Genomic DNA, 15,167 nt, shown 5'->3' on the forward strand with positions numbered 1-15,167 from the left:
TACCGCTGTAGGGTGAATGCTTTGGGCGCTGGCTGTACGGAGGGAGAGCCCGGAAAGTGGCGTCGTCACTTTTCGCAGTATTCGGCTAACCTTTGCGTCCATAACGGATACGGCGACTCCAGTGTCGATAAGGGCAGATGCACGAACACCGTCCACAAACACGTCTATCACGTTCGATGGGCTTCGCTGAGGGCTTTCGCCGTTCGACAGCATCGCAGCCCTTGCCTCGTGGACTGCGACGACTAGTTTTCCTGGTCTCGTGGGACCAGACGTGGCCGCATCGGTGACAGCGAGCGGCGTCGTGGTGACGGTGAACGGCGGGTAGATGGAGCGGGGCGAGACGTCGGCGACAGAGGCGTAGGTGGGTCGTAATATGGGCGGTGCGCCGGGCTGGTGGCAGGCGACGCGACTCTAGGCGGCTGCACGCGATTGCAATAGCGCGCCACGTGGCCGGCGTAACCGCATGCGAAGCATATGGGGCGGTTGTCAGGTGTGCGCGCCATCGGTTCGCTGGGGCAGGGCCCGCCCATGGTGCAGGACGGGATTGACGGGGCGGCAACTGATAGGACTGGACGGTGGGCTGCAGTCGTGGCCTGTGCGTGACGTCGGCGCAGGTTACCGGTACATCCGCTTCGAAAGAATGAGGTCGAGCGGAGGCTTCGGCGTAAATGTGTGGGGCAGCCGTAGGGATTGCTGGGGGCGTTCTTGCGACCACTTGGGCGTAACTCAAGGGTGCAGGAGCCGTATGGTTCTGGTGGTACTCGGGCATGACCTCTGCGATTTCTTGCTCAATTGCTCGACGGAGCGGAGGCAGAAGGGTGGTCGACGGCTGTTGGACGTACTGCGGGCGAGCAAAGTCCAGCAGAGAGAATTGGCGCGCGATTTCCTCGCGCACGAATGTGTTCATCTCTGCGAGCAACGCGGAGTGGTCGGATATGGTCGACAAGCCAGCGAGCTCGGCGTCGCGTGATGGAGAGCGACGAGTCATCGATCGCTGCCGGCGCAGCTCCTCATAGCTTTGGCTGAGCGTTATGACCTCAGCCACTGTGCTGGGGTTCTTGGCGAGCAGCCTGGTGAAGGCGTCGTCGCCGATGCCTTTCATGATGTGCCGGATCTTGTCAGATTCGGACATGGTGGCGTCGGCTTTCTTACAGAAATCGAGGACGTCTTCAATGTAACTGGTGAATGATTCACCGGCCTGCTGAGCGCGTTCACGTAAGCGCTGTTCGGCCTGCAGCTTACGAACGGCAGGGCGGCCAAACACATTGATAATGGCAGTCTTGAAGTCGGACCACGTTGTAAAATCTGATGCGTGGTTGTTGTGCCACAAGCCCGCCACCAGGGTTGCCAATGGTGGCTACTTTTCGCCAAATTGGCGAATTTGAGGGGCCCGTAGCGACCTAAAATTATGAATGGCGACATGGCGAATTTTTGGCGATTTTCGGCTTAGGTCTCCACTGAATTATGCATCCTAAGCTCAGTGTCTTCCCAACGAATGAGCGGCAACATTCTCTGTATTTTTCTTGGTTTTAGACCCAAGAGTAGAATGTGCACATTACGCGTCATTCCGTATGTCCGTCTTGTAACTCGTGCGTATCTCCTCAATTTATCTAGAGGCAGGAGATACTGCAACGTCCCCCAGAGACATTCTAGCAAAATGTAAACCGCGAGGGGGCAGTGTTTGACTATAAGTTAATAGCTTTCGGCGCTTTAAGCTTCTCTAAAGTTTCGCTTCTGAAGGGGCTGAAGGTTCCACCCATTTGTTCCGTCAAAGCTCCAACAGTTCTTAATAGCTCGGCGACTTATTCACTGTTGCAGTACCCCCAATTCAGCAGGTAAAGACTGTTTTGGAATAGCGAAGAGAGGTGGATACGTGGCTGTTTGTGCAATAAAAAATTATTTATTCAGGCATTTTCCACTGCTCTCGGTGAGCGTGTGCAATGAAAACAATTGCTATATAACATTTTACATTGCCTACCTGTTCATTAATAACGCATCGGATTGACGCGTGTAGATATAAGGGACTATAAGAAAGGGCCGGTGACGTCCTTTATCATATTAGTTCACACTGAAAAGGTGTAAGACTCACTAATGATCGGTTCCTGTAAGAATTCTGTCGTCTTACCTTCAATAAACCTTTTAATCCATTTAATTCATAATGTTCGCGTAAAGCTGGCTACAAACAACGCTTTCACGGTTTTCGCCCAATGTTTAGCACACTTCTACCTTAACGAGCGGACTGGGATGGAAGGATATCGTGAGTGTTTCATTCATTCATCCTTGCGCCACCACGCACATCTTGCGGCTAGTCGGAGAAGCAGCACCATGCACTCCCATGGTGAAGCGGGCCGTACGACTGGCATTGAGAAACGTCAATATAATTTAACGGTCTTGGATGGTACTGTATTCTACGGGGCTATACGTGAGAGGAAATTTTTATTACTATAGGTATGACGCACATATCTAGAATGGCGACTTTTTTGGCGAAATCTGTAAAAAAATGGCGACTTCTAGCGACTTTTTGCTCGTCGTTTGGCGACATTTACTCGAAAGTCAGTGGCAACCCTGCCCGCCACACCCGCGACGTAGAAAACGAGGTTAGTCAGTTTTCCTGCCTCGTCCCATTTATTGGGGACACTCACGCGCTCGTAAATCGCGAGCCAGTCCTCCACGTCGGTGCCATCTGCGCCAGTGAAGACCGGAGGGTCGCGGATACGAGGCACACCTGGGCATGAGGTCGGTGTAGGCGGGGCCGTTTGCTGGGAGGCGTCTTGAGGCATCGTAGGCGGCAGGGTACGGGATCGAAGAGCCAGGGGCATCGAATGAGGGCCGAAGTTGTTGTGAAAGCCCAGCACCCTCCACCAAATTATAAAGACGTTTATTAGCGGGCACTCGGCGACGATAAACGACTGCGACAGTCAAGGCGGGGTGCCGACTCTGAGCGCGAGGAGCGTGCTGTCCGAGAAGAGCGGAAGAGGACGACGCACTAGTAAGCGCTCGAAAGGGCGACCCATTACAGGCTTCCAACGCTTCGCTACAATATATATATATATATATATATATATATATATATATATATATATATATATATATATATATATGCGGAGCGGGACGCCGGCGATGGCGACGGCAGAAACAGAAACCAGCCGAGACTATCCATATAATTGCTATCGCAATGAAAGGGCTGCAGGGCCCCTTTAATTTCAAGGCTGCCTGCTGAAACAGCGGGAATATTCAGGTTTTTATTGTTTCTCGTGGCTCCTAAACTTCTGAGGCTGGCTATGCACGTTACCTGTATTTGCAAAAAACGTAAGCCCCTTTGTCGAAGCGTTTGCTCCGCCGACATTTCTTCAGTCACTTCCCATCCCTTCAAGCTTCCATGTTCCCATAACATTCTAATTTGTCTGCACATGCTTGGTTCACCTGTGTAATCTCATTAGCCATGTGTCTAGACTTTATTCGCGATCTGCGGATATATTAGTGTCTCGCCTTTCTTTAAAATAAATTTGTTGTTGTTGCGGCAGCTACGGCCGTTGTGTTACATGGTATGCTTTTCGTAAAGCTCATCCTACCTGTTACGATGTTCCCTTCTTCCACGTTTGTTAAAATGCAAGAAAAAAACCCATCAACTATAAAGGACTACCACGTCGGCTTTAGGCACTTGATTCAAGGCACCGATACCGCAGCAGTATCAGTAACAATCTAATAGGCAGTGCCTCCATACCTGCTATTGCGGCATTGTGTCGAAAATAAGCAATGATACTTCAATGGAAAAAAAATGAGTTCCAAGGAATTTTGCTTTGCCATGAGCACATTTAGCCTGCCCGAAAGCCTAAGCGTAGCAGCAAATACTCGAGGACACTTCCGAAAAAGTAACTGTTTTACGAACGCTCCAAATACCGAAGCTCTGAAAATGCTCCGCGTCCTTTCGTGTTTGATAGAGGTCCGATGAACAGGAATCCATGTCTCTGATGTTCCATATAAAGAGAACGAAAGGGTGCGCAACACGAGCATCGGCCAAGGGCGCTGGCATGGGCAGTTGCTTCCATTCCTTCGATTCAGCCAGACGTACGGGTCCGGGTCTCATCCCCGTCTTTTCGTTACACTCGTTTTGACACATCGCATCAGACGGGCTGGCTGACACATGAGACACATCAGAGAAGCTCGCTGACATTTCGATAAGTGGCGCTGTCTTTTTCAGATTTGCCTATAGAAACGACGGCCAACATGTCTGACACACCTATTCATGTTCATTGAACCTCCGTTGCTTATTGCGTTTGCGTACGTTGGCTCTCAGCTATATTTTTTGTTACATTCCAGGATGGGCAAGCTTACCCTGAGTTCGACAGACTGCTACGTCGGCAAAAACGTAAAGACGTTTGTTCCGGACAACAGTACGTACAGATTTCAAGCAGCGTCTGAATTACAAAATTCTTGCGGCATGCACAGAGTTCATAATTGTGAGAGTCAAATTATTTTTCAGACAATTATTCGGAAGAGTGGTTTCAGATCATATACATCAACTGTGAGACTTGTGTCATTACTCGACATCCTTACGCTAAAAATGGTGAGTGCGCTTTTACTCTGCAGCGGATCTCTAAGCACAGTGTCGCTGAAAGGAAGTGGTGCCTACGAGGATTAAAAGAAGGAGTATACCGACGCTGTAGTGGTGGTGGCGGCAGTAGTGGCAGTAGCGTCTTTCCTGTCAGTCCTGTGTCCCTTTCTTCGGTCTGTTATTCGTTGAGAATTTTCCGCGCTTTACCTTATAAGTGTCACGCCAGCTAGTCCAGCATTTCACGCTTCTATCAAGTGAAGGTTTACTTTTCACTTGTTGAAGGTATCAAAAATCTGCGCTGTAACTTTCCAGCGTGTAGGATTACCAAGTCTCCCAACTGAGCATGCTTCTGCAATTCAGTTCTTGGTGTCCCCTCGTTGTACTTCACGTTTTAGCGATTTTCTTCCTACCGCGCAGGCATGGGCTGTTCGCTTTGGCGTCGCTCGAACAACCTCCACGAGTCGTCGTATTGCTGCGAGTTCATATTCGACCAGAACTGCGGTGCCTCAAGAAAATACTACATATACAATCCCGCATGCACGTGGATGACACCCACAGGAACACCGTGACAGTGGAGGGATTTCTACCTGGACCTGGGATACTTATAGATGGGCTGGGTTACTGCATTACGTGCAGTCGGCGTCAGAAGTTTAGATACCACCAGTTCGAAGACAGCTTTGAATTCCTAAGCTATTAATGACTTTTCGATCGAACTGCACAGTACAGCCTCGAATCTGAATTCAAGGCTCTCTGCCGAAGTAGCGGGAATATTCAGCTTTTTTCTTGTGTCTCGTGGTCTCTAAAGTTGTGACTTTACATGTGTCAGAATTTCTGCCGTGTAAATTAGAAATGAATTGGCAGTTCGAAGTTGTAATAAAATGCCTTGATCATGTCGGGATTAATAAACTAATATTAAATAATTTCATTACGATTATTAACAAGTACAAAAATAAACTAATTGAAAACCAGCAGATAATTCGAACTACGAACTTTATTTCGCCTCCATACATGGTGCAGATAACAGGAACGCAGACAAAAAGACACATAATGGCTTGACTAGGTCTGTGTTCCTTTCTGGCAACAAGCAGCAAACGTGCAAGAGCAAAAATGAATGAATGAATGTGACCTTTATTGAAATTAAAGGACGACTCTTGGTCGCTGTTGGTGATAAGGTGGGAAAGGGGTAAGGGGATTAAAGGGTGATGAGCATTTTCACGTCACGCCTCGCACAGGGAAAACAAAAATACAATGCATGAACAGGTGCATGTACAGAGAAAAAGCCATGTGCATAAAAAACACGGGTAAAAATTAATTGACATGAATCCAAAATAACGTGTTTCTTGAATTTTCAGGAAAAAGAAATTAGACAGTAAAATAGAAGTAATTTAAAAGCACTTCTATCTTAAATATCGAACTAATGAATATACAAACATTGAAACCGCATCACCATGCACTTTCAACAAAAAAATATAGAAAGAATATACATAATGAATATACAAACATAATGAATATATAAAGTTTGAAAAAGCATCACCATGCGCTATTAAAATAAAATGCATATTCATCAAAAACACAAGTAAAGCTGACAAATAAGAGAATGAATTACCGATATATGCACGTCCTTAGAGTAAATATGGCAATTAATGAAGATAGTTGAGTAAATATAGCAAGGCATGATGGAGCATTTGGTTTCCATAGTTGGTTCTAGAATGTGAAACATACCAGGTTTCTCTGTGACGTGTACTGAACGTGTTCGAATTTAATGTTAGCCTTGACAGACGCTCCAGCAAACTAATGCTATATTTTTTTTCTTTTCGTTCAAAGCCGTTTTAGCGAAATTGCATTGTACAGTGACTTTATTGGCATGATATCTAACTGGTCAAGGAAGGGCCAGGAGGGGGTAGGGGACGCTAATTTTACTGTTTTAAGTGTATTGTAGTAATTATGATGTAGATGTGAACAAATTGAAGTGGACGAAAAGACAACTTCACTTTCTTCACATCTATATCATAAATACTACAATACACTTAAAACAGTACAATTAGCGTCCCCTACCCCCTCCTTGGCTTCATTACATAGGCGAGAGCTTTAAACACATACCTACCAATCTAAGACTTGCGACCCTGGAAGAGTGGCTGGCGGACTCCTCCCCATACATCATGAAGGCACTACTCGGACATTTGAAACTTTTAGCCCTGTCTGATGGCTAAGCCTTGCCTTTTTTTATTAGTGGACCCGGACTGGGGTTCGTTTATTTTTAATAAAGTTGTTCTCTCTCTCTCTATCTCGCCTGTTGGTTTTCATTAAACCTGTATCAAACAAATAAACGAGCCCTGAAAATTCCCTTCTTTCATTCACAAATGAACTAAAGCTACTTTTGGGTGGCAAAAGTACTATGAAGTGGACATCAATTAACAGTATATTAGAGGTGGCAGTACATAAGATACAGTGCATTATGGTGACAGTTATTAACTGTTTTTTAGACAGAGTAATCTCGTGTAGTTTAGTTGTTTTCATTAGCGCGGCCCTCCTTTAATTGTCTTGTGAATACGAGAGTACCTATTCCACGGTGCGGGGTACGTCCACCTGAATGAGGCTCTCCGGGTGCAACTATCACCACCTAGCGGGTGCAGCGCTCGATTACGTCAGCACACAGAACTGTGACGCACTTCCGCACGGTTCGCGAGCAGCCGCCGAGAAGTAAGCTGCTGGAGCAAACGCGGCGAAAAAACATGGCGCCTATGACGTCATCATAAGTTGTTGCAGCGTGGTCACGTGAGCGAAGTAGGGGGTCCCCAAGGGTCCTCTTTGAGGGTGTCAGCAGCGAAAGGATGATGATCGCTCACGCAAATTTCAAAATTCTTTTAATATAACTTCCAAGCTATATTCGCTGTCGGTAATTTGCTGATGATATACGCATGTTCACCGGAATCGATCCCGCAGGCTATCTCGGCCGCGAAATATTGTGTCAGTACCCCTTTAACATTCACACCACGAACTTACATGACTGAACAGAGACAAGCGCACAAGCGCTAAGCAACAGAATTTTTATTGAAAACACGTATATACATATAAGTTGTTAGTCAACGGTTTTTCGTTTCGTATTGTAACTTCTCGCTGTGAATGACAAAATATCGATTACCAATATGATCAGTATTGCGTCCTTTTGACGCACAGTTGGTATTTCATCAGTACAAAATAAGTAACAGTTTCGCCGCAAATTCGAAGCAATGAGTACGATAGCAACAAATTGTAATATATCACAAAAGAACGGCAAACAGCTCTAAACTTGCAGCGCGCCGCTCAAACACAAAGGACGCACCAAAGGAACACGCATAGGACAAGCGCGAACCAACAACTGTCACAGATCGACACTAGCAGCATGCTGCTCAAACACAAAGAAGGTCGTTCGAAAAGAATGCACTGGTATACACAGGACGAGCGCGAACTAACAACTGTCACAGCTGTTACTTCTTTGTGTTTGAGCAGCGCGCTGCAAGTGTCGACTTTGTCGCCAGGATAGTCTCCGTTTGAATGCATGTTTGCCAGTGCATGATTAAAGGGATACTGAACAAAAATTGGACAAACTGGCGAAAATATTGACACTCCACTCGGAAGACGCGAGTTTTCCGACACACAGTTTATTTTGCTTATTTTTGAACAGTTGGCTGTATTTTTAGTGGATTGTCAGCGCGCGGCGACTGCACGCAAGCGCGAGCCGTGACGTCACATTCTCCGAGGCGCATGCAGGGTGCACGTGTTGCTGTCCTCCGCTTCTCTCCCCACCTCTCCTTTCATTCCACTTCCCGCCTTCCACAAAGCCCGGATGCTTTACCCCAGCCGGGAACATTGCTCGCTGCCGGTGCTGTTCGTGTAGTGATTATGGGAACCGTACTGGAAGCTGACTGGGTTGAGAGACGCGGCCGACGGCTGGCATTGTTGGCATGCCCGTTTCAGGTGTATGTAACGTCACCAAACGTCACCTCCTCCAGTTCACGGCGCGGCCGCTAGACGTGGCAGTTTGTGAAAAATCACACCATCTCCCGCTAAAGGGGACCATGAGGCGATGCGAAGCAGTGTTTCGGCATGAAGAGCCCGCGTTTCAGAGGTGGAGTGGTTAGGGGGAGAGGGGAGAGGGGGAATGGAGAGGGGGAGGGGAAAGGGAAAGAAGAAGGGGAAGGGGAGAAGTGATGTGGAGAGGGGTAGAAGGGGAAAGAGCGAGGAGGGAGGGGAGAGGGGAGGGGAGGAGAGACGTGAGGGGAGAGAAGAAGTGGAGAGGGGGGTGCGAAAGGGAAATGAGAGGGGGAAGTGAAGGGGAGAGGTGATGTGGAGAGGGGGAGGAGAGATGGGAAAGTGGAGAGTATGAGTGGAGAGAAGTGGAGAGGGGGTGGGAAAGGGAAATTAGGGGGAGGGAAGGGGGAAAGGAAAGGGGAGAGGTGATGTGGAGAGGAAATGGGGAGAGGGGGAGTGGAGAGGGCAAGTGGACAAGGTTTGCGCATGCGCAGTAAGGGTGGTCACGCCGCACACCACCACCACCACCACCACCGGATTGAACTCCGCCATAAGATGCTTCACATCTAAAAACGCACTAAATTCATTGTCTCCCTCTAGCTTCTGCCTAAAATGAAGGTTGTTTCTATCGATTGCAGCACGCAATCATTAAATTTGGCTGAAAATCTTGGCGGAAAAAATTTTGTTCAATATCCCTTTAAGGTTACTTGTTGATTCCCCCAACGTATGTTTGATTTCAACACTCAACTACTCAAAGACATCAACAACTGCGCTATTGGGGAATGTGATGACCACTAAGATATCGATATTTGCTGAAAATTGCAAATAAGTAAAAAAAAACGTGACAAGCGACTGCAAAATTCTACAAGCGACTCGGCGAAAAAAGAAGCCCAAATCCGCTTATTATAAGCGGAACTGACAACTCTGGTTTGAAGTCAGTTCCAGTCAACCTCCTGAGATCTGTCTAATTTAGAGCTAGATGGTGGAAATCTGCGCCTCGACTTTTGGTAGAACTGGATAATGTCACAGAATCTAAATATTCGTTCCATCTCCTTCCTGGCCTCTCCTCTCGCGCACAGCATGTAATTAGCGTATGACGAACATGAATGACAGGTCACAACATGAAAATTGGGACATGCAGGTCACATAAACCATGATCTAGCCGCCTCCATTTCTGTGCTCTCGTGGCCGTGTGGTTGGCTTTATATATACCACAGTTTGCATAGCACGACATGAGTGTATCACGAACATGAATTACCTATGTCATTACAAGAATATCTTTAATTGCTTGTCTTGTACGCCGCCTGCTTCGCGTAACATCTATTCCCGCAGTGCGTCGGAACCAGCGGCTCGGAAGCGTTGTCTTAACGTTAGGTGCGTGGAGCCTCCAGTCTGCGATTCCTGTCGCGCAGTAGCGGTCACCGCGTTGTTTTCCCGGCGTTCCACAACGCGAAAGGGTACAAAAATAGGTGACTTTTAGTGCGCGTCTCAAGGGCAGTTTTCAAACTGAAAGAAAATCTAGGAGCGTTGCGGGCGACGACCTTTAAAGCACGCCCTTTTCGCCATCTTGCGGGTGATAGGGAACATGCTGAAACAACGGCCGAGCTCTGTGTACCGCCAGCGGTAAATGGTGTGACATAAATAGCTCGCCGTTGGTATTTTGGAAAACGTATGGCGCGTGGCAGAGTTGTTTAATGGGGCGCTGTGGTGCGAGGGGTCGCAGGTTCGAATCCCCGGTCGCGCGCATCAAAAATTTGTTTCTTCTAATTTAATTTTTCTGTGTGGTTTCTATATATACATACATATACATATACGCAACATTACGGCGACAGCAAAAACCCGCCGAGAGTGTCCATATAATTATTATCGCAATAAAATATCGCACGACAGGCGAATGGTATACAAGTACTGATACACGATGCTGATTCAAGAGACTGGCATCTTTCGGTGCACTAATTTTATTATCTTCGCAGATAGTTCTCTTAAAATTCAATAAAAGTTGGTGTTGCCGTATGCTTCGGGAGGTCGATATACAGGACATTAAGGTTCAAAAAGCTCGAAATATTATAGGATTCGTGTTAACTGCACATCATACAGGTACAATACCATGGCTTTGTGCAGTGTTAGTGTCTATTGAAACCTCGATGTTTTCTGTACTTTTCTTCATTACGCAACAGCTTTCTTTTCTGGCTGCCATGAATATTAAACTTTTTTAACTAGCTCTCACACTCGTTTTATGACAGGTCGCCCGTGAAGTATATTTATCATATACAAGCGAAAAGAGACGTCGGGAATGGCATCCTTGGCGGATCTTTCCAAATGGCAACAAGGCACTTCGCGCTGCGTCAAAACATTGTAAATGTCGCCTGTTGTGTGATATCTCAAAACAGTGCGACGCTTTTTCCAAGCATTGTTGGGAACTCGCGCTCTAGTCAGAGGCATAAGTTAAAAATACTACGCAGAAGAGTGACGTTCGTTTCAGAGATGGCTCGTCGCATGCAAAACTAGAGAAACGTGCGCGCAATTTTGACATAGGTTAGATCTCCTTCCTCAACTGCACGCTTACCTGCAGAGAAAAATTTTTTCTCTCTCTTTCTTTTTCGCTCGCCCCTCAGGACCTAAATAAAGTTCATTGTCTGTCTGTCTTTCTCTCTCTTTCTCCTGCCTAGTTGCAGGCATTGCGTAATGCCAGAAAGACGTTTCCGGTTGTTCCACCTCAAGAAATCGCTTCAGTCTTTTGGCGCGAATTTAATCGAGCAATAGACGCTTCTGCGCGCATCACTGCTGTAAAACTCTGTCTTCAATCGCAAGCCAATCCGTAGCTATGGGCACGCGAGCTTTTGCGTAATAATTTCCCAACATGCATAGGTGCATGACGCTTACTGACTCTGATAAACACAATATCGGCGACAACAACGAGCGGCACCGAGGCGCTAAATTCTTTGGTCGGTCGCATCTTTGAGAAAACACATAAAAAATGAAACCACAGAAGGTATTAAGGGAGTTACCCCATGTATTTATTTGTAAGGCACTTGTATGGCTCGAGGCTCATCACTCCGCTGTTCGAGTTTCAGGTTTTGCGTATAGTACATGGTGTGACAATGCGGATATAAGCCTACGGAACACAAGCACCACATCATCAAAAACGCCATCGCAAGCTTCCGCAGTATCGCATGCGTTTCCCAGCTATGGCTAATATAATATACGTGTTTTATCAGATTTCTGGAATTCTAAGCCAGAAGTTTCTTATAATAAATCACGCGTTTACACATTGTGCTCCACCACAACTGAATAAATAAATCGAGGTCCCTCGTTGACCCCGGATAATACAAACCGCTAGGCACAACTTTTAAACCGTCTCTAAACTTAAGTGAGCGCAGCCCCAGCACGAGCTCGGGTAAATATATAACAGACCTGGTTTGGTGGCTTTGCTTTAAAAACTCTTGTCAAGCACTGTCGACCGCAGCTGCCTGTCAAGATGGTAATGCCACTCGACTACACGTATATAACGAAAACCTTCTGTTAAATCTACCTACTTTAGGAGTGAATAGCTGTCGCCGGGAGCCTAGAATTTACTGGCATGTTTGTTCTAGCACTGGTTTTAACTTTCGTCGAAGTCATTTTAGCGGGTGAGTCGAAAATATTTAAGCATGTTGTCAGTGACACGGGAGTGAGTGCCTAATTAGGTTCTACGAGAATAAATATTATTCATATAGCGGCCATATGACAATGTGCGAATCATATTTGACTCTCAGGAGGCAATAGGTAATGACTAGAAGTCATACTTTTCGTGGTTCTCTGTTTAAGAAGGTATTAACAGGTACAATTCTTACAGCTAAAGTAAAAAAGCTACTAAGTTCATAAGAACAACGCAAAAAAAGGACATGGTAAAAAATAAAAGACTACCGGACAGCGCTCGTCCTGTAATATTTTGCCTTTGTCCCATTCATTTTTTTTTATGCGCTATTATTATCAACGTAGCATATACCAACTAGCCCGAATCTCGACGCTAATACAGAGGCATAGTAGGATAGACAGTCTGCCACAGAGGTTTACGGGACACATAATCAATGGCAAATATAGATTTTTGCGAGCTGGAAATGAGGCTCTTAGTTTAATACATTACTGCATGGGTCGCCGAAACCACCATAGACTGAAACTTTAAATTGTAATATGCGCCCAAGCTTCACATTCACAGGAATTCTTTCTTTATGCAAGGCTTCTGTCTATTAAGCTTTAGGACTGACTGCATTTGCTGTCCAACCCTCAATGGCTACATGTACCTTTCTATCGAAGAATAGGTTGAGACACAAAAAGGATTAGAGATAGCTATCAAAGGAAAAAAGGTGAGGAAGTTCAACACGAAAAAAATTCGATTTGCTACTTTGCTCAGTGGGTCGGGGATGGGAGTAGAAAGATAAAAAAGAAAATAAAGTGAAATAAGCTGAGCAAATGCGCACAATGACTACTGTTGTAGCACAGGAAAACGCTTGTTAGTGCTAGAGAAGTTTGCGCAACAAGTACCACCCTTCTTATGGCCGCAGCATTTCTGCTTTCAAGTAAGTACAGAAAACTTCAGATAAATCAAGAAATAGACAGATAGTAATGGAAGTACAGCAAAATTAACTAGATTGCAATATCCGGTTTGCTGCCATACGCTGAGGTAGGGTAATCTGGGAGGAGAGAACGGAGGCTCACCAGTTTCTAGAGTGCCATCCTGATTTCTGGCTTCCTTCTTCAAGTCACCCTCAGAGAAGAATTAGTTTACCCAGAGCTGCTGCAGCAGCGTAGCGACGATGGACGGTTGCTCCTTCGAATTGACCGCGACATGACGCTGCAGCTTCAGAAGAGCTCGGTGCTGGCCAATGACCTCTTCTTCACCACGAATGCCGGAGGACGGTCAGAAGACACAGTGGTGAGAACAATGTTGAAGTCCCTCTGACCGCGAACAGCCATGTCTTACTTCACTACAGTATACTGCCAGCGCGAAGACACCAGGACAAAAACGAGGACGATACACTGCGCTGTGTGTCGTCCTCGTTCTTGTTCTGGTGTCTTCGCGCTGGTAGTACACAGCCATGAATTTCCAACAAGCCCAAGCTGCCACCCCTGTCCTACCTCACGGCTGTAATGTTTTCTATTCAAAAGGACAGAAAAAAAGATAACCTGAGCTCAGGGTTCTCCGCAGAAATCGTTTAGGGGTGGACATTTTGAGGGAGGGCATAGCAAAATTTATTTGGGCCACATTTTTCGGTCAGCACGAAAGACATTTGCCGAGATAAAATTGCAGGAAGACCTCTAGAGATGGTAATTACAATATAAAATAAGCATATTATATGAAAGTTATAATAAACGACTTATAGAGATGACTTCTCAAAGATATTCCAACACTTATTAACGCACAAAAGCGAGTTTTACCAGCTCTGTTCGCGAACGTTGCCTCATCATGGCTACACTGGTTAATTTTGGCTAGTGTCGAATATTTGGCTGCTCGTTGCTGTTGTTTACTAATCCACAATATCCGCACTTACTTTAGAACTCTTGCCCTCATCGTAATATTTACGAGGATAGAGTTTTGTAACGATGTATATCTACCTGAGGTTATATAGCATTCTTATTTATTGTCCATTTAACATCGGTGCTGGATTATTTAGAACTTATGTTGCTTATACTAAGTGAATCACTTTTTGTATCCAGTGGAATGGATCTCGTATACAAGAAAACCTGTACCACGACAGCAAGCACCAGTCGTCAGTTATGCTTTATCAAGACGACCATACTTTGAAAGTGGTAAGCGCACGTTTCATGATTACGTTTGCCACAGCGAAATAATTATAACATTTGTAAGCGAAGAAGGCTTACAAATAATACTTTACGCTACTGCAATTTATTGCTACTTTCCGCTAACAGCATATGCACTGAGTTTATTATACCGACCTCACATTGTTTTTGTTTTTTTACAGGAAGGCATATTAACCGCGACTTTGAGGATAAAACCAATGCCATTAGGCGAGCGCTCCAGTGACGCTAGAATACTTCATAGAGTCTACGAAATTGAAGACCCCAAGCGAGAGTTTGGCAAATGTTAGTAAGAAACTGGGTTATTCGTCATTTCATCTGCACCTTAGAATCAAACAATTATTACTTCTATTAGACATGTCGACTTGATGGTTTCAGGCCTGAGAGCACTCTTGCTTGCGACCTTATTTTTGCTTACGCCTGTACAGCAGTAGTAACGAAGTTCCGAAAGAGTTGTCTAACCTGTTTCTTTCGTTGTTTATTAGGTCGTGAATCAAGCAGCTTGTGGTGTAAACATAATGAAGTAGCTAGGGGCAACTTAGCACGCCCTCATCCACGCACGCATCCACACACGTGTATACCACACCCCACAACCAGCGCTATCGTGTAAAGCGATAAAAAGGGTCACTGCATCGCGTGCGCTTCGTATCGCGTGCGCTTCGTGGCTTAACCTCCCAAAAGGGCCCAAAACAATTTTCAGCTATTTTTTACATTATAAAGAAAACGCACGTGTAGCACCTAATAGCATCCAGGAGCATATTAATTGGTTTCAGTGAAAAAAAAAGATATACAAGGAAAGTGA

General features: G+C 45.8%; 1 protein-coding gene and 1 long non-coding RNA gene across 2 annotated transcripts; both read left to right on the top strand.

Moving 5' to 3' along the window:
- Positions 1-4,320: 4,320 nt before the first annotated feature.
- LOC119402598 (uncharacterized) lies at positions 4,321-5,517 on the top strand. The gene is made up of 3 exons (XR_007417275.1): positions 4,321-4,394; positions 4,484-4,567; positions 4,973-5,517. It is a non-coding gene; the product is annotated as an uncharacterized LOC119402598 (long non-coding RNA).
- A 7,744-nt stretch (positions 5,518-13,261) lies between these two features.
- Positions 13,262-14,749, top strand: LOC125759673 (venom metalloproteinase antarease-like TtrivMP_A). The gene is made up of 3 exons (XM_049418719.1): positions 13,262-13,481; positions 14,264-14,356; positions 14,530-14,749. The coding sequence occupies exons 1-3, from the start codon at positions 13,395-13,397 to the stop codon at positions 14,653-14,655; spliced, it is 306 nt and encodes a 101-aa protein (XP_049274676.1). The 5' UTR covers positions 13,262-13,394; the 3' UTR covers positions 14,656-14,749.
- Positions 14,750-15,167: the final 418 nt, after the last annotated feature.

Source organism: Rhipicephalus sanguineus, chromosome 8, assembly GCF_013339695.2.
Source record: "Rhipicephalus sanguineus isolate Rsan-2018 chromosome 8, BIME_Rsan_1.4, whole genome shotgun sequence".
Taxonomy (NCBI): Eukaryota; Metazoa; Arthropoda; class Arachnida; order Ixodida; family Ixodidae; genus Rhipicephalus; species Rhipicephalus sanguineus.